This window comes from Vicia villosa, unplaced genomic scaffold, assembly GCF_029867415.1.
Source record: "Vicia villosa cultivar HV-30 ecotype Madison, WI unplaced genomic scaffold, Vvil1.0 ctg.000470F_1_1, whole genome shotgun sequence".
In the NCBI taxonomy this organism is placed as follows: domain Eukaryota; kingdom Viridiplantae; phylum Streptophyta; class Magnoliopsida; order Fabales; family Fabaceae; genus Vicia; species Vicia villosa.
The window spans coordinates 545,356-569,017 of record NW_026705227.1 but is presented as its reverse complement, the minus strand read 5'-3'; the positions used below and the strand labels follow the sequence as shown (position 1 = coordinate 569,017).

The 23,662-nt window shown below is 31.7% G+C and overlaps 2 protein-coding genes across 4 annotated transcripts; one reads left to right on the top strand and one right to left on the bottom strand.

Moving 5' to 3' along the window:
* The first annotated feature begins 2,663 nt into the window (after nt 1–2,663).
* LOC131628693 (disease resistance protein RUN1-like) lies at nt 2,664–8,362 on the top strand. Of its 2 annotated transcripts, XM_058899523.1 has the most exons (7): nt 2,664–2,933; nt 3,016–3,197; nt 3,588–4,422; nt 4,768–5,872; nt 6,101–6,376; nt 6,500–7,273; nt 7,559–8,362. In XM_058899523.1, exons 3-7 carry the CDS (start codon nt 3,647–3,649, stop codon nt 8,210–8,212), a joined length of 3,585 nt encoding a protein of 1,194 aa, XP_058755506.1. In that variant the 5' UTR covers nt 2,664–2,933; nt 3,016–3,197; nt 3,588–3,646; the 3' UTR covers nt 8,213–8,362. The 2 variants fall into 2 exon arrangements, with proteins under 2 accessions (XP_058755506.1, XP_058755505.1); XM_058899522.1 differs by having other exon boundaries at nt 3,016–4,422.
* Nucleotides 8,363–14,073: 5,711 nt separating this feature from the next.
* LOC131628696 (protein ADP-ribosyltransferase PARP3-like) lies at nt 14,074–18,973 on the bottom strand. 2 transcript variants are annotated; one of them, XM_058899526.1, is made up of 6 exons: nt 18,882–18,973; nt 15,451–15,556; nt 15,078–15,143; nt 14,893–14,965; nt 14,664–14,806; nt 14,074–14,582 (listed from the first exon to the last, which is right to left on the bottom strand). In XM_058899526.1, the coding sequence occupies exons 3-6, from the start codon at nt 15,083–15,085 to the stop codon at nt 14,546–14,548; spliced, it is 261 nt and encodes an 86-aa protein (XP_058755509.1). In that variant the 5' UTR covers nt 15,086–15,143; nt 15,451–15,556; nt 18,882–18,973; the 3' UTR covers nt 14,074–14,545. The 2 variants fall into 2 exon arrangements, with proteins under 2 accessions (XP_058755509.1, XP_058755508.1); XM_058899525.1 differs by having other exon boundaries at nt 14,074–14,806.
* Nucleotides 18,974–23,662: the final 4,689 nt, after the last annotated feature.

The window sequence follows — 23,662 nt, the reverse complement described above, 5'->3', positions numbered from 1 at the left end:
GCAGATGATTGGATATAAATGATTCTGTTTTAAATGGTAGATTTAACCATTTTAAAAGTACAGCCAGTCTACTAAACCTGTTCAGAAGTTGAGGGGCAGATTCTGTTTTGGAGTATTGTGCTGTGATAGATTGCATAGGGATAATGTGGGTGCTTTGATGGGGTGGAGGATATATGTTTATGCTATAGGTGGCCCGGTTTGGATAGACAGGAAGCTGCTGCCATGTAGCATTGGTTCATTTTTCAGTGATTTTTTTGGGCATTGTGGTATTTCTGCAGTTGTGTGATTTTTCTTCCATTTTATTGGTATTATTATAATCTTTTTTTTTTGGAGTGAGGTTATTATAATCGTATTTTGTCCCATGTATTTTGTCCTATTCCTTTTTAATCTGTTTTAGATCTTCTCGAAGAGGAGTTTAACTTTAAAGATGATGTGATTCTTACCATCCCTTGTGAAACTGATACTAGAGGTGTTAGCGTCGTTGGATGATAATACTTATCTTATTTATGGCTCATGTGTCTTTTGGAGTAGTTTGTTTTGGGTCTTTTTAAGTACTTTGATTGTATTTTAAATATCATGCTATTTTTACAACTATTTCTACATCATATACCTACATCGTATATATTATTTACCGTATTTATACGGTGAATAATTTTTTTTATTAAAACAATATTATTTTTTTTAAAAATATTTATTTTAAAATTTATTTTATAACACAAAATTATTAATCAATTTCACAATTTAATTAACCATAAAAATATATAGGCTAAATTACAGTTTTGGTCCTCCTATTTTGGTCAATTCACGAAATCAGTCACCCTTTTTATTTTTTAAACAATTTTGATCCAAATGTCCATTTTTCGTCCAAAAAATGTTGATTTTTCAGTTTTTTTGTATTTGTGGGATACTTTCTGAACGAGAGAGAACGTATAGAGCGTTTTTTAGAGAATGAAAGAGATGAACGAATAAGCTGGGAGAAAAAGACGACGATCAGAGAAGACGATTAAAGGAAGAAAACGTCGTCAATAATTAATATTTCTTATTCCAAGTCAATAAAAGTATGTTACGTATCTAAAAAAATAGTACACAACAATGTTTTTTGAATGAAAAATGGACATGAGGACCAAAACTGTTTAAAAAATAAATAGGGGAACTGATTTCATGAGTTGGCCAAAATAGGGGGATCAAAACTGTAATTTAGCCAAATATATATCATTAATCACTTATTTTACTTATAATTTATTAATCATTCCACTACTTCATTAACCAACAAAATACATACTATTAACCATGTTTCTGACACTAAATTATAAATGTATTAACTCACTTTTACACTCCATTAAACAACTTTATTTTACTATTTAATATTTTTTTTTTATGATTAAAAAACTCATTAACCAAGTTATGAACTGTATTAACCAACTTTATACATAATATTAATCAAAGTTGGTTTGTTACATAAAATTTAATATTTAATGTCAGATAAACGGTTTAGATAAGCGAGAGATGATCAACGCCTGAAAAATAGTTCGGATAAAATATTAGTAACAAGTGTAATACAAGTGTTATGATTTTTTTTTTGTAATAGCGAATATTTCAAATATATTACCGTAAACAGCATGCACCTTCCTATCATCTGTCTTGTCTTGTCTTATAAAGACAAGCTACATATAGTTTGGAGTACTAATAAATCAACACATCTGTCATATCAAAAAGTGAGACCTTGAATAATTCTGAACCAAGTGTCTTAGTGTCTGCAAAAATTTAAAAATGTAAGATACTTGACATGAAAGAGAATCCTCCACAATCAAAGCTTGCTTCTCTTGAGAAAGCAACGGAGAGCACTTGATCGGACTTGTAGTCCTTTGTCTAGTTTAAAAAAAAGAGAGAAACCTAGAAGAGTATTGAAAAATAATTGGGGAACACGTGATTGGAACAAATATGGTATAAAGGGGAGATATCCAACTAATTGCATGCACAAGACCAAGTATGAATTCAAACCAATTAGATACACTTATAGTGTCTGATACAAGTATAAAAGAAGAACCTGATTAGAGAAGCAAAATGTTAGGGTGTGTTTGTTTCAAGGATTGGAAATATATTCTTGGGAATGTGACATTGGAAACGAAATAGTCCCATGTTTATTTCAAGTTTTTTTTTGAACACATGTTTATTTCAAGTTTATAAAAATTGTTCTTAGGTATCTTTTATTCTCTAGAATGTTGTAACACATGAATTTTCTCAAGTTTATTTCCATGCTTTGAAGGTGGGAATCCAACATTCCCAAGGGAATAATGATTCACTAACCATAACTTTCCACAAATACTCATATTTATTTTTATTTGTAAGTTTTATATTTTTTAAATTAAATAAAATTTGTAAAGATTTCTGGGATATATACCTTTTGGCCAAACACTTCCATAGGAATATTATTCTTAGGAATAATAATCCTGGGAATAGGATTTTAAGAAAAGACATTTTTTAACTTGAAACAAACACACTCTTAAATTTCAAGTATAAAAGTGCTAAAATCCCACATCGACTAAGAACGAAAAAAATGTTGTATTTATAAGAGATGAGACATATACTTCCATTGCCTTTTAAGTTTTTGTCGAATATGTGACGCATATCTAAAAGGTTTATTATTTATCACTTAGATTTCATTCCTGCCACATATCTAAAAAGCTTATCCTTGTCTTAGTGGGAGTTCAATCAAACTCACCGAATATCCATAGCTATAGAAAAGTAGTCTCATAATTTTCTGATTCATTATCATCCTTGTCTTAGTGGGAGTTCAATCGAACTCACCGAATATCCATAGCTATAGAAAAGTAGTCTCATAATTTTCTGATTCAGTCAATCATTCATGTTTTCCTCAAAGCTAAGATCTGCTGCGCCACTTCGTCCCAAAAGCGGACAGATTAGAAAAAAAGGTTACATTCTGAGCCCTCTAATTCATTCCTATTTTTATTTTTTATATTTTTTAATTTTTGTTTCATAATTTATTTTTTACAGTTTTAAACGACTTAGCAAGAAACAAAAAAAAGAACAAAAAATTCGACATATTGAAGGAATTAAAAGCGGATAAAGTGCTGCTAAGAATTATAAAAGAAGACGATCGTTATACTCTCATTTTACGTTTAAAAGCTTCTCTTCAATCATTCCGTAAAACTGAAGCGTTGTTCAAAAGTTTGAGGGTATGTTTGGATATCATGAAATGAACGGAGCGGAATGGAATGGAGCGGAGTCGGATGGAGCGGAGTGGAACGGAGCAGAACGAATGTACCATTCCATTGTTTGGAAATTTTAGAACGGAATAAGACAAATTATTCATTCCGCCCAAATCGGAGGGGAAGGAATATGGTGGTAAGTGATGGAATGGAATGAAATCCATACCACTCCTTTCCGCTCCGCTCCATCCGTTTTTAAATTATCCAAACAACGGAATATCATTTTATTCCATTCCGTTCTGCTCCGCTCCATCCGATTCCATCAATCCAAACAAAGCCTGAGAGAAAAAAACACAGATGCATCTTTCACTTCAATTCTCCATGAATCTATTCAACAGCTTGGATCTCTCATTTCAGAACTCACTTCTTCGCTTCAAGAGGACGTCGATAGAGAGATTCATTCACATGAAAATTTTATGAGTTTGATAAGAAAAAGAGCGTGTGCATCTCCAGACTTTGAATCTCTCATTTCAGAATACACACCTGCAACTACCACTTCACTTCTCCATGCTTCTCTTCAAAAACTTGAATCTCTCATTTCACATCTCACTGCTTCTCTTAAAAAGGTCAGGTTTGACGTTAATACAGAGATCCGTGAACATGAAGTGTTGTTAGCAAAAATCACATGTCTATCTTTCACTTCACATTTCCATGAATGTATTCTATACCTTGAATCTCTCATTTCAGAACTCACTTCTTCTTTTCAAGTAGAAGGGATTGACGTTAATAGAGTGATCAACGAACATGAAGTGTTCTTAAGTTTCAGAGGAGATGACACGCGTGCATCTTTCACTTCACATCTCCATGCTTCTCTTCAAAACGATGGAATCTCCGTTTTCATGGACGATGATTCGCTTCAAAGAGGAAATCACATTTCAGCATCACTACTACGAGCTATTGAAAACTCTCAGATCTCTGTGATTGTTTTTTCAAGAAATTATGCTGATTCAAGATGGTGTTTGGAAGAATTGGTGAAAATAATCCAGTGTCGCAGAACTGTAGGAAAGGTGGTGCTTCCGGTGTTCTATGGTGTAGATCCATCTGAAGTTCGTCACCAAACTGGTGAGTTTGGACAAGCATTTCAAAGGCTTTTGAATAGGACTTCAAAGGACAAAAAATATAAGTCTCTCAAATGGAGAAAAGCACTCCGTGAAGCTGCCGGCCTTGCTGGTTTCGTAGTTCTAAATTCAAGGTAATTTAGGTCTGGTTACTTTCAAAAATATTTTGTTTTAGTTGGGAAGACTATATTTTTAGAATCAATATTTTTCGTATGTGGAAGAATCATTCCATGTTTGCTTGATATGTGACATAATGATTGATGCAAGAATTGTTTACTCAAAGCATAGTTTCATGTATAATTTACTTCTTAGTGGTTACTGAGCAACATCTTGGAAAGTCATTGCAATTACTTTTTTCTTACTCAAATTTCTGATATACTTTTGACCCATTGGGACACACACATATACACATATGAATGTTTGTGCACGTGTCTGCGTGTGCTTTGGTTTACTCATCATTTCTTTGGTTCATTTATAAGGAATGAAAGGGAGGCTATCAACGATATTGTCGAAAAAGTTACTCTTTTGCTTGACAAGACACAATTGTTTGTTGCTGATAATCCAGTGGGAGTTGAATCACGGGTGAAAGATATAATTCAACAGCTAGACATCCAACAATCAAATAATGTTCTACTCCTAGGGATGTGGGGTATGGGGGGAACCGGTAAAACCACCATTGCAAAAGCCATTTACAACAAAATTGGCCGCAATTTCGAAGGCAGGAGTTTCCTTGTAAATATTAGAGAAACCTGGGAAGGTACTACTGGAAAAGTGTCTTTACAAGAACGACTTCTGTTAGATATCTTCAAAGAAACAAAAACCAAGATACAAAGCATTGAGTCTGGGAAAACTACATTGAAAGATAGACTCTGTAATAAAAGAGTACTTCTCATACTTGATGATGTGAATATTTTGGACCAACTAAAAGCTTTGTGTGGAAGTCGTGAATGGTTTGGTTCTGGTAGTAGAATAATAATCACAACTAGAGATAAACATATACTTAGAGGGATAAGAGTTGACAAAGTATACACAATGAAAGAAATGGATGAAAATGAATCAATTGAGTTTTTTAGTTTGAATGCATTCAAGCAACCTAGTCCTAGAAAACAATTTGCTGAAATTTCTAGAAAAATTGTTGAGTACTGTGGGGGATTGCCACTAGCTCTGGAAGTCCTTGGTTCCTATTTGTTTGACAGGGGACTAACAGATTGGAAGTGTGTATTGGAGAAAATCAAAATAATTCCCAATGATCAAGTACAACAGAAGTTAAAAATCAGCTATGATGGTTTAAATGATGATACTGAGAAAGAAATATTTCTTGACATAGCTTGTTTCTTTATTGGGATGGACCGAAATGATGTTATACAAATATTAAATCCCTGTGGACTTTTTGCAGAAATTGGAATAAGTGTGCTTGTTGAGCGAAGCCTGATAACTGTTGATGATAAGAACAAGCTTAGAATGCATGATTTGTTACGAGATATGGGAAGAGAAATCATTCGTGAAAAATCACCGAAGGAGCCTGAGGAACGTAGCATATTATGGTTTCGCGAGGATGTGCTTGGTGTTTTATTTGATCAAAATGTAAGAACTTCATATTCTTATTTCTGTATTTAAAATGTCTATAGCATTAATAAGAAAAAAAATTTGAGTTATTTAATATAAGAAATTTGAAAATTACTCTCGTTTGGAGTTAAGAATTGTTTTTCAATATGACTTCTAACAAATGGTCGGTTTAGTCACAAGTTTTTTTTACCTGTCTTGTTTCTTACGTTTTTCATGTTTTACGATTTGGTCCATTATATTTCTCAGGGAACAAAAGCTGTTGAGGGACTAGCTTTGAAGTTGCCAATAGCTAATTCAAAATGTTTTAGCACTAAAGCGTTTAAGAAGATGAAGAGACTCAGATTGCTTCAACTTGTTGGTGTACAACTCGATGGAGATTTTGAATATCTTTCAAGAAATTTAAGATGGCTATGTTGGAATGGATTTCCTTTAACATGCATACCTTCAAACTTTTATCAAGGAAACTTAGTTTCCATGGAGTTAGAAAACAGCAATATGAAATTTGTGTGGAAAGAGACCCCGGTATTAATATTGATTTTAGTTTTTTGCATTTCATGTATTATTTCACTTATCATGGTTAATGCTTCCATTTATTTTTGCAAGCTTCTTTCCTATATCCACTTTTTAACATTTATATTCTTGTAGAGAATGGAGATGCTGAAAATCCTAAACCTTAGTCATTCCCATCAACTGATGCAGACCCCAAACTTCTCAAATTTGCCTAATCTTGAAAAGCTAATACTTGTAGATTGTCCAATGTTATCTGAGGTTTCCAACAGCATTGGAGATCTCAATAAAATTCTTCTAATAAATTTGGAAGACTGTATTTGCCTATGTAACCTTCCAAGAAGCATTTATAAGTTGACATCTCTTAAAACTCTAATTCTTTCAGGGTGTTTAATGATTGACACGTTGGAAGAAGACATAGAAAAAATGGAATCTTTGACCACTCTGATTGCAAATAACACTGGAATAACAAGAGTTCCGTTTTCTATAGTCAGATCAAAAAGTATCGGCTACATTTCTTTGTGCGGCTATGAGGGTTTCTCAAGGGATGTATTTCCAGCTATCATTTCGTCTTGGATATCTCCAACAAATAATTTTACACCCCAATTTCAAACATCTACTATTATGTCTTCTCTTATTTCTTTAGATGTACCACATAGTAGTTCCCAGGAGCTATCATCGATTTCTAAGTACCTTCCAAGTCTTAGAAGTCTTTGGGTGGAGTGTAGCTCGGAGGATCAACTTTCTCATGATACAACAATAATTTTAGAGGCATTATATGCCCTAAATTCTCGAGAATTGGAACCAACATCTTCCACATCACAAGTATCAAAAAATTCCTTTAAATCTCTTTTCATTCAACTGGGAAGGAATTGCCAAGTTGCCAATATTCTGAAAGAGAAAGTTTTACAGGTTTTACTCATTCTCCTTTGCATGTATTTTATTGTTAATATTATTGTTCTTTCAAATGTAAATAAGAAGTAACATGTTAGATGAAAATGTGAGTTACTTTTAAGTGACATAAACGTGATGAGATCCATATATCCAATGCCTTAAGGTTTTTGGTTAATATGTGTGTCTAATCCATTTGCGTAGTTGCTCTTAACTCAATTTGATGATCTCCTAATTTTTAGGTTTCCCTTGTTACCTAATAAATATATTTTAAGATTGAATTTTGATCCTATTTTTCTTGTACAGTATATGTCCGGTGACGAGAGTGGTGGTTGTGTGCTCCTGGGTGATAGTTATCCCGATTGGTTAAGCTTCAATTGTGATGGTTCTGCCGTAATTTTTAAAGTCCCTCAAGTAGAAGGGCGTAACTTGAAGTCATTGATCTGCATTGCCTATTCATCAACTCCTGATAACATAACATCGGATGGTCTTAAAAATGTGTTGGTGAAAAATTACACGAAAGCCACCATTCAGCTCTATAGGAAAGAGACACTTGCTTCCTTTACAGACGAGGAGGGGGAGAGAGTAGTATCAAGTATAGAACCCAGAGACAAAGTGGAAGTTGTTGTTGTTTTTGAAAATGGTTTCAGTGTGAAGAAAACTACAGTTTATCTCGTATATGATGAACCAATGGGAGAAAAAAGTGAACAATGGGAAGCACCAGAACAAAATACTATTGCTTGTAGGGCTGATGAAAATGAAAGCGTACAATGTGAAGAACCAGACGAAAATGCTAATGCTTATAGTGCTGATGAAAATGAAAGCATATTAAGGACGAGCTCTCCACAAGTGGAACTCGTGGAAAAAAATGTTGGTGCGAGTAGTTGTGGATCTGTCAAATATAGTTTTAGACAGTGGATTACAAATTTTATGTGTAGATTAGTGGAGTGCTGGGGATAGTCAAGTTGGACTTGAATTTGTTGGTGGAAATCAGCCATTTATCCAGAAGTCATTCAGTTTGAGGACAAACTTGGCAATCTCTCTATGAAATTTATGATATACTGCTAAACGTTGTTATTAAAGTTGTTACTACTGTGTGCCTTTGGTTTAGTTTTTGTTCTTTTGGTCTTTAAAAGTCCTGTTATCTCACACTAGATGTCTTAATTGGTTCATTGTGAATCATATCTTAAAAAAAGATTAAAAATCATTTTTGATAGAACAGTACCCATTTTAAAGGCATGTAAAAGCTTTTTTGATATTAAGTGTTAACTTTAATGTGTAAGTTGGCTATTTTGAATAGTTAAAGAGTATTCCGATTATCATTTTTTGAACAACAATCTCCTGCAATGTAGGGGACACCATTCTTGCATTAAGTAAACAATTCCTAATGGCACTATGTTGTTACAATTTTCTTTGATTCCAATCCCTCACCGATGCCTGAAATTGTTTCGTTAATTATCATATCACTTAAAAACTCCGAAGTAGACGTTTGTAGGGATGTTTTTTACTCTTCAAAGAGGAGTTCACATTTCAACTTCACTAATTTTGTTATTGTTTTCTCAACAAATTATGCAGAATTGTGTTTGTGTTTGGAAGAGTTGGTGATATAATCCTGCAGTGTTGCAGAACCATAGGGCAAATTGTTTTGCCAGTGTTCTATCATGTAATTCCATCTGAAGTACATCATCAAACTGGTGAGTTTGGAAAAGCATTTCAAATTTCATTTGGTTAGTTGCTGGTTAGATTTGGAATTATGGATAAATAGGGGAAACTCGGTTAGTGATATATTCCAAGAGAAGCTGAGCGCAGAGCTACGCGAGGCGGCTCCCCTTTCTGGGTTTGTAGTAATCCTGCTTAAACACGTCCCTCTAATGGTGCACATATTCACCTCTATAGATCTGCTAGTATGAGGGTAACGGCTCCTTTTGCATGAATTGAATTTCGATGGGGGTATTGCCACTTCTTTAGTAGAGCATGAGTATGTGTTTACTCAATATGCTTATTGGTGGAAATATTCCCACTTCTCTTGTACTGATGCTATATGTTTTAGACAATCGTCTTGATCCCCTTTTGCTTCCTTTTAGAGGACTTGCTGCAGGTGTACTCAAGTTGCTGCATGGTTTTTGTTACTAGTTTCCCTTTTTGTCCCAGTGTTGTTAGTTTAAACGCCATTAGTTTTTGGTTTGTGTACAATATGTTTTTAAGCTAAAAATAGGTTCCAACAACACACATAATGACTTATAAACAAAAGTTGCAACATACATAACCCAAAAGTTGCAACATACAATAACCAAACATAATGACTCAAATTAGGAATGTACTCAAAATGACTAAATCAAATTCTAAACGTAAACAAAATGACTAAATCACATCCGTCTCATCTTCACTTCTAAGTTCCACCACATTAATATCGTCTTGCTCATCACTTGATTCAATTTCAAACACTTCTTCCATCTCCAACTCCTCATCTCCATTAGACACTAATGTAGCAAGGTATAAAACTTAAACTTGCAGAAGATGATGATGCCATGGTTCCTAAGTAGATGTGAATGGATGAGAAAAAGATGAATAGGTGAGGAGGAAAGTGGAAATATGGTTGAGAAAGATTGATGTTTGTTGTGAAGAGAAGAGAAAATGTTGAACTTGCTGTGAAGAGAAAAAGTGGAAGCGTGATGTAAAAACAGAGGAGAAAGAGAGTGGCTGCTAATTTGAGTGAAGAGTGAAGAGAGAGCCCACTTTTAGCTTTTATATTAGTGAAATAAGAGGAAAAAAATACAAATTTGCACTTAAAAAAGAATTCAAAATTACAGTATTAACCTCATATTCACAGTAGGGGGCTGTAAAGCGCTACATAATTGCTATTGCGCCACTATTCCACTGCTACACCTCCACAAATCGCAGCCGCTATTTCCGCTATTTCAGATAGCGGTTAGCAGCCCAAAAGCGTCGCGGCGATGTCCTCTACCGCTACGCTACACCGTTATAGCGCGCTATTGACAACATAGTTGTATAACTTCTGAGAATATCAATTTACTATCCAAGAGATCTTTTAAAGGTGACCTTGCTATGAAAAACTGATATTTGAGAGGCTTTTGACAATGTGGATTTGATTTGTTGTTGTTGCTGCTGCTGCTTAAAGTGCTTAATTTCTTTGAATTTTATCTAATACTCTACAATTTGATTTATCTTATCACCTGAGGAAGATCCAAAGTCACTTTATATTAAGCTATACTCTGCTGATCATGATTCGAAATCACCTTCTGCTAATACAAGATTATCACCGGGGAGGATCCAAAATTACCTTCTTCTGAGCCAAAATCACCTGATGAGATTTATAAGGACCAGCTGATGAGACAAAGTCACCTGATCAGGAACCAAAGTCACATGCTGATGAGACAAAAACCGAATGAGGACTTAAATATGCCTGCTTATGCTGATGAGACAAAGAAGAGTTTTAATATAACATTGGTCGCATGTCATTTGGCAAAAGAAAAGGTATTTATGAACGCTGATAAATTTGCAGTTGCTTAAGAAGAAGCTAGAGTAGGTTGTGCAGCTTTTGAAATAGAAACTAGAAAACAAGCTAAAGCAGCACGTGCAGCTGCTAGGGCAGAAACTGAAGCAGATGAAACAGGAGAGAAAAGGACTCCAAGAATTGCTTTAACAAGAAGATGTAGATATTATGAACTGAATCTATCTTTCATTTGAGTATTGTGAAAAAACAATGATATCTCATTGATTTGGCTGTGTATACTTTCTTACAATTAAACTTGAGAATGTTTCATATGCCCCTATTATACCTATACTTAGACCATATACAAACAGTAGGATTTTTACCTTGATTCACTCATGTCTACAACGCAACAAATTTTACCCTCGGATGTTACTCCCTCCGTCTCAAAATAAAAATTGTTTACGGTATTACACACAAATTAAAAAAAATAATGATTGAGTCAATAAAGATAATATTTTTACAAAATTATCCTTAATTGCTATTAGTTGTTATACATTTTCATAAATGCATAGTATGATTTTCTATCTTGAAAAGAGTGTAGACAATATTTATTAATATTTATTAGGGGTAAAGTTGACAAAAGTTAATTAATGTTGCATTGGAAAATTAAAGAGACTATTATTTTGAAACATTTTTTTTGGCTAGAAAGACACTTATTTTGGGACAGAGACAGTATGTACAAAGTTGGAATTGGTGCACCTCAGCACGTTTCCAATATAATTGTGGTTACGGACCAGAAGTTTTATTCATCTAGATTGGGTGTAATTTACAAGGAATATATTTTTATGGCACTACGCATCCCACTCCAAAGGGTTATGGAGATACATCTCTGGATTCAATCTAATGTGGATATAGAAATGCATCTATGGACGCACTCTTTTTACGCACACGTCAATTCAAATTATTGAGATACATTTATTTTGTTAAAATTTAGTTCGAAGATGCATATCTGTATCCACATTAGATTGAGTCCGGAGATGTATCTCTCTCTCTCTTTACTAAAAAACTCTCTCAAGCACTCTCCCACTCTCTGCAAATGCATCCCCCACATCATCTTCCTTGATCAACTGTAACAGAAGGACGCGTTGGCCAGCACTGGTGCTACTGTCGCCTCCGGCGACCCACCTCCCCGAAATAAAAAATATGAACCCCTATCCCTTTTCATGCTAATACTGAATCCGACCTCAGAATCTCCTAAAATGGAGCCACACGATTGGATCGGAGACAAAATTGACATTTCAAAATCAAGCAAAAAGAAGGATTTGTAAACAACAACAACTAGGCAGCATTATCCAGAACCAAAGGTGACGATTGGGAAGAGAATATGGATGTAATAACTTCAAACAGAACCAAAGGTGATGAGCTTGTAATTGTTCACCAGGTGATTGCTTATGGAAGTAAAAACGGGATGTACAGTTCTTGTTCTTTTATTTATTCTGTTTATTGATTTTTGTAACTCTTCATTATGCTTCTGATTGAGACTCATATTTTAGATTACTGAACACGATTGAGACTCATCAACCCAGAAATACAGAAATTCAAATTGGGGCTTTTTCAATTGCAACCATAAATCACCAACACCAAGCAATCAAGACAACCCGTATTGAAATGTAGGTTAAAGAGAAGAACAGTTCAGAGAGAAAGAACATGAGAATTTTAACAACATGAATTTTTGGGTTGAATAATAAGAATTTCTGATATTTGGTGGAATTGAAAGGAAGAAGATGATGAATAGATGCAAACCAGAATGCCCAAAAGTAAACACCGATAGTGGAAAATAGACGGAAAGGACATAAATGAGACGGTTTAAAAAATTAAAAGATTAAATTGAACTTTTTAAAAATTAAGGGACCAAAATGGACCACGAGATAAAGTTAAAGGATTAAAAAAAATATTTTCCCTAAAACATTTAGGCTTTTTCTATTTTAAATAAAATAATAAATATATTACTAAATAATTGAAACCAATAGAAAATGAATGAAAAAAATAGCAAGGATAATAGAAGGTTAAAGAATTGAAATAGATAAAATATAAAAACAAAGTTTTAAAATTATCATTGATTATCAAATGATATGGTAGTTTAAAATTTACAAGCATTTTATTTTAATATTTAATATTATAAAATAAAGTATTTAGTCTTTTTTATTTTAAATAAATATTTTTTAACTTTATTTATAAATTAAAATATTTAGTCTTTATATATTTTTTAAATCTAGAGAGCGTAATTATATTTTTAATTTTAGATTTCTAAATTATTCTTGAGTTTATAGAAAAAAATGAATAGAATAACAATGACTTAAAACTAATAAATAAAAATTTTAATATAGCATTAATAAAACAATATGATAGTTTAAAGTTTATATGCATTATATTATAATGTTATAATACTATATGCACGCCGCAGGTATGACTTTTGGCCAGTTTGTTTCAGTTTTAAAAAAATGGATTTTTTCTCTGTATTTTTGAAAATAGATTTTCAAAAACCGTTTTTCAAAATATTACAAAGTTTTTTTATATTCGTTTTTTCTAAAATGAAACACTTAATTTGACATCTTATAACATAAACATATATAATTGAATACCAAAACTTAGTCAAAATCATAATTTTTTCAAAAAGTTGTATTTCAAAAATGAAATTTATGAAAATCTATTTGAAATAGCTTCAAAATTAAGTGATTTTTTAAAAATTTGATATTCAAATTTTTTCTCCCATAAATAGATGAAATACCTAAAATCACATTTTAAGAATAACTATTCAAACAAAATTTTAATTTGAAGCTTTTATAAAAAGTTACTTTGTAAAAAAAAATTTCACAAAATTTGATAACACTATAAAAATCATTTTTAAAAAATGCCAAAACAAACGGGCCCTTTACCTGCTCTAATGGACACACAATGATAGTTGATCAATTATGCATCTCAGTCAAATAGAGATCATGTGCTAGTCAAATATAATCAACAACCAAGATAATAGTCTCCAAGATACCAAAATCATATACAATTGTATGAAAAACAAACACTTGACAACAGATTATGTCACTACTGGACAACACGTTTTTGCAACGCCGTGTCATAGAAAAATAACATAAAGGTTTAATCCATAAATCAATTGGATAGGATAAGAGACACTCACAACTCCATAGGTGTCGGACTTAACTACTCAAACCCATCCTAAAATTCAGCTTCACCGCTGCCTAAATAATGAAACACACAAGAAATAAATAGAAACAGTTCCAAGGTGAGGACAACACGTGTGTCTACATGTTTTAAATGAAAACTCAGAAAGTAAATTATAATATGACCCACCTATGATGCCCACTACAGTTCGAGCAATTTCTGCAACACTCATGTTTTCTAGCAGAAGAAGGAAGAAATGGATTTAGCTGATATGAATGTAAAAATATGATCAGTTCTTCAAAAACTTATGTGCTTCATTTGAAATTAGAAACTTCACGCAAGAGATGATTAGTTATTGGTATGTCGGTTCCCAAAAACATGATATTTCCCGAAAAGTTCCAACCTAACTTTGAACAAACTACACATAGTTCCAACATGAGAATTTGCAACTATCAATGGATGCATAGTTAGTTAGAATAATATACCATATAAAACAATTCAAATTCAAACTTACAAATATTAAAATTACTAAGGCATAGCTGAAGTACTAAACACACTAACTTCCACTTAAGCAGTACTCCACTTTTTACCACAAGGAACTTTTATGTCATCTTTCCAAATAAAATGCTCTGATTCATCTGTTTTCTTCTTCCCAAGCCCCTTCACTCCAATCTTTTTTTCCTCCAAAGATATTGTATCCTGTCCCGGAATCATTTTCATAACCATATCAATAATAGTTTCGTAAGTGAAAACCATATAGGATAATAACTATTGCTTAACTCAGGGGGACTTTTCATCTCAGTAATCTCATTTCCCAGTGAAGCAATAGCCAAAACCAAGAACCCTTCAGGCCTGTCTACAGCAGTAAAACCATATCTTGCAGCCTCAGCTACAGCCTCAGAGCAAACAATGGCTTTGCCAAACTGTTTGTCAAGAACACACAAGTGATTAGACAATAGTCACAATGGTTCATTATGATTTAACAGATTTCAATTTTATTTGAATATACCATGTAACCTGGAACCGATAGTGAACATATAGCTGGGAAAACCCTCTTCTGCAAGTGCCTCAAAAGATTTGAGCTTCGAGATCATTTCATAATATAATCATAGAAATTAGTGTCATTGATAAGAACCAAGATAATACTTTTTTTTCTTCTTACAATTTGGAAAATATTCCATCTGTTTTACGTACCACGCCATAGAAGAACCTTATTTGGAAGCTTTACTATATCTTCATAAGAAGGGCAAGCACTTGGTTCTACAGCAAACTTTGGAATAAAATTGTACAGAATTTTACCGAATTGTACAGAATTTGAGTAAAACTTATATATTTTTTCTTCTTTCCTTTCTACTTTTGGATTTTCCTATACCAATCACATGAACTAATCGTGAAATTGAAACACTTAGCAATCGTACCTATAAGGAACATATGAGAACAAAAACTATTAGCATCTAAATCATTCACATATTTTATATGGAATGACGACAATTTCACAGTTAAAAAATCACATTGAGAAACAACTTTTCATTAACTCGAGTCATTAGTGTGAAAAGAGAAACACTACCTTTCACATTGAGCCATAGCCTGCATTTTCTTCACCTGGGTCCATTGCATCCATTCCAGCTGCAAACTGGTTACACCCTTCCGTAAATATTCCTCACGTGTAGTTCCTGCCAAAATTTAGACCACTCATTACATTACTCAATCAAATAGCAACAATACTATAACACAAGTGAAAAATATCAGTATGTCAAATATAATCGATTACCTTTTATTTACTTACAAATAAAGTTTTAAACATGGAGTTATAGGTGAAAGTTCATGAAAACATTTTATCAAACATGGAGGGTGCAAAATTAAGGAAATCTAATTTACTAAGGTGAAAAAAACAAAAATCATTCATACACTACTTATCAAGCTGTGAAAACTATGTATCCTATACAATATAAAATTAGATATATTATTGGTGTGATCCAAGTTTAGGAGGACCATTTAGTATGAATATATACATTATGCAATCCAAGTTCCATGGTTCTAATATTATATTACTATTCACCGTGTGTTTCTTTTGTGAGTAAACAAATGAAAAGTATTATTATATATATATACTTGAAGTATATATATATATATATATATATATATATATACATATATATATATATATATACATATATATATATATACATATATATATACATATATATATATATATATATATATATATATATATATATATATATATATATACGAAAAATGATATTTATGATCGAAATTTTTTTTATCAAAAATGATATACGGGAAAATTTTATTCAAAAATTCTAGGGTTAATACCTATTTTCACCCCTGCCATATGAGGTTGGTTTGAAAAATCCCTCTGCCAAAAAAAAAAGTTGCAAGAATTCCCCTACCAGTTGAAGATTCTCTCGTTTTAAACCATGTAAATTTTTTGGTTTTAAAACCAACCTTGCCATTTGAAGATTCAGTCATTTTAAACCCTATAATCTTGTAGATCATGTCATTTTAAACCCTCTACAATATGACGTGCAAGGTTGGTTTTACTAAAAAAAAACAATTTACAGGGTTCAAAATGATAGAGTCCTTCAACTGGCAAGGTTGGTTTTAAAAATAAAATTTTTACAAGGTTTAAAACGAGAGAATCTTCAATTGTTAGGGGAATTCTTGCAATTTTTTTTTGGCAGGGGGTTTTTCAAACCAACCTCATATGGCAGGGGTGAAAATAGGTATTAACCTAAAAATCTATTATTAATCTAAATATTTTTATATACGAAAATTTAATATTGATCCAAATATTTTTGTAATTGATACCTAAATAAAAATAATATTTGTATACGGAAAAAATATATTATTTACGAAAAATAGTATTTATGATCCAAATATTTTTTATTCAAAAATGATATACGAGAAAAATTTACTATTGATCTAAATATTTTTATATACGAAATTTCCTATTGATCCAAATATTTTTGTAAATCATACCTAAACAAAAATAAAGTTTGTATACGAAAAAAATTATTATTGATCAAAATATTTTTTATACGAAAAAATATTATTTATGATCCAAATATTATTTATTTAAAAATGGCATAGGCCAAAAAATCTATTATTGACCTAAATATTTTTATATACGAAAATTTAATATTGATCCAAATATTTTTGTAAATGATACCTAAACGAAAATAATATTTGTATACGGGAAAAACTCTATTATTTACGAAAAATGGTATTTATGATTCAAATATTTTTATTAAAAAATGGTATACGGGAAAAAAAATCTACTATTGATCTAAATATTTTTATATAAGAAATTTACTATTGATCCAAATATTTTTTAAATGATACCTAAACAAAAATGAAGTATGTATACGTGAAATATCATTGATCTAAATAATTTTATATACGAGAAATGGTATTTATGATCAAATATTTTTGATCCAAAAATGGTGTACGGGAAAAAATCTATTATTGGTCTAAATATTTTTATATACGAAAATTTAATATTGATCCAAATAATTTTTAAATGATACCTAAATAACAATAATATTTGTATACGGAAAAAATCTATTATTTACGAAAAATGGTATTTATGATCCAAATATTTTTTATTCAAGAATGGTAAACGGGAAAAAATCTACTATTGTTCTAAATATTTTAACATACGAAATTTACTATTGATTCAAATATTTTTGTAAATGATACCTAAACAAAAATGAAGTCTGTATATAGTAAAAAAATCTATTATTGATCTAAATATTTTATATACAAAAAATGTTATTTATGATCCAAATATTTTTGAAAATTTCTTTACCCACCTCCCTATGGGGGTGACCCCCAGCGAAATCCCCCAATTGCCCCTGCTTCGGAGATGCATCTCCGAAGTCAAAAAAATTCAAAACCGTGAATATTTCGGAAGTTCATTTCCGAAAATATTCCTGCATATACAATTTTCCCTCCTTCACTATTTCATCATTTTTTTCTCCAAAACTTCTCCAAAACTCAATCAATCTCCATCCTTTTTTCGTCTCAAAATCAAGTTTCAAACTGTTGATCACGTTAAAGGGAGCATAGAAAGCTACAATTTGAGGTAAACATCTCTCATTTTATCCCCTATTTCACTACATTGATTCAACAAATTTATGCTGAAACCTGCGATGGTTCGGAAGTTCATTTCCGAAATATATTACCTAACAAATTTCGGAAATGAACTTCCGAAATATGCCCTGGCAGTTAAAAAAACACAGTTTTGGTCATTTTTTCTAATATAATCAGCATGTCAAATATCAGCATGTCAAATATAATCGAATACCTTTTATTTACTTATAAATAATGTTTTAAACATTGAGTTATAGGTGAAAGTTCATGAAATTATTTTATCAAACATGGAGGGTGCAAAATTAAGGAAATCTAATTTACTAAGGTGAAAAAAACAAAAATCATTCATACACTACTTATCAAGCTGTGAAAACTATGCATCCTATACAATATAAAATTAGATATATTATTGGTGTAATCCAAGTTCAGGAGGACCATTTAGTATGAATATATACATTATGCAATCCAAGTTCCATGGTTCAAATATTATATTACTATTCACCGTGTGTTTCTTTTGTGAGTAAACAAATGAAAAGTATTATTATTAAATACTTGAAGTGATATCTAGGTTGCTCGAAATGATTCTGCTTCAAGATATTTTTACAAATCTGGGTAAGAAAATGAAGCAAACAAACAAGCGACAACAACAACCATTTGTTAAATGAAAACGAAAAAACAGCGAAAAATATGATGAACATGAAACCAGCGAAAAACGAACATGAAAATGAACATCAACATCAACAAACCAGCGAAAAAACGGAACATAAAAATTAGCATCAACAAAGACGAAACTGAATTCGTGAAAACGACTTGATGGATATGTAAAATGAGATGAGCATCAATATTTAACAACATTAGATGGTGTTTGGTCGCACAAATTTTTACCTGAGATGAAGTGGAAGGAATCCAGATCTGGATGAATGGAAGGAAGTTCTTCTTGAGTTTGAGTTTAGGAAAAGTGATGAGAGAGACGGAGACTGTATGATAAATATGAGAGGGAGAAGAATAGTATAGTAGACAGGACCATTGGTTTGAAAAGGAGGAGAAAAATTTTACCCGATCATTTACATGTTCCAATTCCAAAATTTTAAAATGGTTTGAAAACGTAAGAGGGAAACATTGAAAATGGGTTTATAGTTGCCACTTGTCATAATTTTTTGTTTTCATTGGACAACAAATATGTATTTAGTCAATTATATAAAAAGGCATTAATTAGTGTAAATGAAAATTAAACTAAAGGACAATATAGGATATTTGGTTGTATGTTTCGATCTTAGTTAGGTAGTTGATTCTTCGTATCAAGTGAGACAAATAAATTAAAGACAAATAATAATATTTTTGAATTCTCACCTATAATTAAGTTTAATAAAGGAGTATATAGAGTTTGCCAAAATTGATTTATAATTTGTCTAATTTCTCTCATTACAGTGATCGTAGGGAGTATATTAAAAAAAACAGAGGTAGTAATGTTAAAAATATGAATTCTAATATTTCAACTAATATCAACAATAAAATCTCATAAATTTCTTACAATATCATTAATAGCAAATTAAGATAAATATTTTTAGAAAAATAGCATAAAAATATATTAACCTAACAAATACTTACTAACTTTGATATATATTATTTTTATAAAATTTATAAAATAATATTTATATTTTTTGCAATTATTTTCATATTATAAATATAAAAGATATTTTCATGTATCATTTCAGTAAAATATCTCTAAAATAATTTTAGATTCATCTATTCTACATTCTTCATATCATGTTGAACAAATAAATTAAAAACAAACGAAAAGATTTTTAATTTTTCACATATAAAAAAATAGAGTTTATAATTTACTCAATTTTTTTATAATAATGTCCATAGTAAGTATAATAAAAAAAAACAAAAATTGTATTTTCTAAATAACTCTCATATTTCGACTAATATTAACAAAAAAATCACATAAATATCTATAAGAAAATTAGTGGTTGTGGAAAAGCCTACAAAACCCTTATTCGATTTTTTGCCACCACATTAAAATTGTGGTTATTTGGTCTTTGTAGAATAAAGTTCTTAATCTTATTATTAAAATAATACAACCCTCATATTTTATCAAACTTATCAAATCTCTCTCCATTCTCTATTTTTTGTCTCTCATCACTTTCTCACTTCTTTCTACACAAAAAATATATATATATATATATATATATTATATACGAAAAATGATATTTATGATCGAAATTTGAGGTTGGTTTGAAAAATTCCTCTGCCAAAAAAAAAGTTGCAAGAATTCCCTTAACAGTTGAAGATCCTCTCGTTTTAAACCATGTAAAATTTTTGGTTTTAAAACCAACCTTGCCATTTGAAGATTCGGTCATTTTAAACCCTATAATCTTGTAGATCATGTCATTTTAAACCCTCTACAATATGACGTGCGAGGTTGGTTTTACTAAAAAAAACAATTTACAGGGTTCAAAATGATAGAGTCCTTCAAGTGGCAAGGTTGGTTTTAAAAATAAAATTTTTACAAGGTTTAAAACGAGAGAATCTTAATTGTTAGGGGAATTCTTGCAATTTTTTTTTGGCAGGGTGTTTTTCAAACCAACCTCATATGGCAGGGATGAAAATAGGTATTAACCTAAAAATCTATTATTAATCTAAATATTTTTATATACGAAAATTTAATATTGATCCAAATATTTTTGTAAATGATACCTAAATAAAAATAATATTTGTATACGGAAAAAATATATTAATTACGAAAAATAGTATTTATGATCCAAATATTTTTTATTCAAAAATGGTATACAAGAAAAAATTTACTATTGATCTAAATATTTTTATATACGAAATTTCCTATTGATCCAAATATTTTTGTAAATCATACCTAAACAAAAATAAAGTTTGTATACGAAAAAAAATTATTATTGATCAAAATATTTTTATATACGAAAAAATATTATTTATGATCCAAATATTATTTATTTAAAAATGGCATAGGCCAAAAAATCTATTATTGACCTAAATATTTTTATATACGAAAATTTAATATTGATCCAAATATTTTTGTAAATGATACCTAAACGAAAATAATATTTGTATACGGGAAAAACTCTATTATTTACGAAAAATGGTATTTATGATTCAAATATTTTTATTAAAAAATGGTATACGGGAAAAAAAATCTACTATTGATCTAAATATTTTTATATAAGAAATTTACTATTGATCCAAATATTTTTTAAATGATACCTAAACAAAAATGAAGTATGTATACGTGAAATATCATTGATCTAAATATTTTTATATACGAAAAATGGTATTTATGATCCAAATATTTTTTATTCAAGAATGGTAAACGGGAAAAAATCTACTATTGTTCTAAATATTTTAATATACGAAATTTACTATTGATTCAAATATTTTTGTAAATGATACCTAAACAAAAATGAAGTCTGTATATAGTAAAAAAATCTATTATTGATATAAATATTTTTATATACAAAAAATGTTATTTATGATCCAAATATTTTTGAAAATTTCTTTACCCACCTCCTTATGGGGGTGACCCCCAGCGAAATCCCCCAATTGCCCCTGCTTCGGAGATGCATCTCTGAAGTTATTATTTTTTTTGAATTTTTTTTTACTTCGGAAATGCATCTCCGAAAACACCAAAAAAGTGGTGTTTTCGGAGATGCATTTCCGAAGTCAAAAAAATTCAAAACCGTGAATATTTCGGAAGTTCATTTCCGAAAATATTCCTGCATATACAATTTTCCCTCCTTCACTATTTCATCATTTTTTCTCCAAAACTTCTCCAAACCCTCTCCAAAACTCAATCAATCTCCATCCATTTTTCGTCTCAAAATCAAGTTTCAAACCGTTGATCACGTTAAAGGGAGCATAGAAAGCTACAATTTGAGGTAAACATCTCTCATTTCATCCCCTATTTCACTACATTGATTCAACAAATTTATGTTGAAACCTGCGATGGTTCGGAAGTTCATTTCCGAAATATATTACCTAACAAATTTCGGAAATGAACTTCCGAAATATGCCTTGGCAGTTAAAAAAAACAGTTTTTGTCATTTTTTCTAATTTTTGCATATGTTAGGTATGGTGCATCCGGACAACATTGTGCAAGACGATGACGCAGTAGTTCCGAAAGTTGTCAACGTTAATAACGATCCGGTTATCGACGTTAAATCTATGATCAATGCGGTTGATGTACGACAAGAATTTACAAATGATCAGAGCTTCGGTAGTCGTGAACAATTGCTTGATTAGGTTCGAAACGAAGCTAGTAAACTTGGATTTGGAATTGTTATTTTAAGGTCCGACAATGGAAATAGTAGGCGGAAAGCTTTCGTTGTTTTGAATTGCGAACGGGGTGGGAGTTATGCACAATCAAACCGGGTGCTAAAACACGAAGACACGGGATCGAAAAAGTGCGGGTGTCCGTTTAAGTTGCGTGCTACTCAGAGGGTTGATGATTTGTGGCGTTTAAGCGTCATTTGTGGAGTTCATAATCATGCCTTGGATGCCAAGTTACACGGGCATCCAATTGCGTGTCGTTTGTCCCGCGAAGAGAAGAATGTGATTTCGGATTTATCGATAGTTAAAGTGGCGCCTCGCAACATACTTGCCAATTTGAAACGGAAAAAACCGGATAGCGTTTCAAATATCAAGCAAGTTTACAATGAACGACACAATCTCAAAGTCTTGAAAATGGGCCCTCGGTCGGAAATGCAACAACTTTTGAAACTATTAGGCGATAACCAATATGTGTCAAGCTTCCGAACGTCCGAGGACAAAGTTACGGTGCGTGACATTTTTTGGACTCATTCCGAAAGTATCAAATTGTTCAACACATTTCCAACCGTTCTTGTGATGGATTCGACGTACAAGACTAACAAGTATAGGCTTCCTCTTCTAGAGATTGTCGGTGTGACCTCGACGGACAAAACTTATTCGGTCGGGTTTGCTTTTTTGGAGTGTGAAAAAGAAGAAAAATTTACATGGGCTTTGGGAATATGCAAGTCTTTGTTAGTTGATCAAAAGGTTATGCCAAACGTCATTGTCACCGACCGGGACAATGCTTTGATGAATGCGGTCGATACCGTCTTCCTAACATCTACCGCGTTGCTTTGTCGGTATCACATAACTTGCAACGTGAGAAGTAAGTTGAAACCCGCGGTTGGGACAAAAGATAGGCCGGATGAAAACGGTAAAGTTATCAAAGCCGGTGTTATGGTTGATAGGATAATGGCGGCATGGAGGGAAATTTTAGATGCATACTCCGAAGAGGTGTATACCGAGAAATTGGTACACTTTAGGTCTTTGTGTGGTTCCATTAAGACTTTTTGTCATTACGTCGAATCCACCATTCTTGACAAAGTCAGGGAAAAAGTCGTGTGCGCTTGGACAAATCGAGTTAGACATCTTGGTTGCACCAGGACTAACCGAGTTGAATCCGCACATGCGGTCTTCAAGAGGTGGTTGGGTGATAGCAAGGGAGATTTGTGTCGGAGATGAGACACCGTGAACCAAATGCTTGAAAATCAACACAATGAAATTCAAACATCGTTCGGTCGGAGAAAGACGGTTATGGAACACCGGTATAAAGGCCAAATTCTATTCTCCCAATTGATTTACAACATATCCCGATCGGGTTTGAA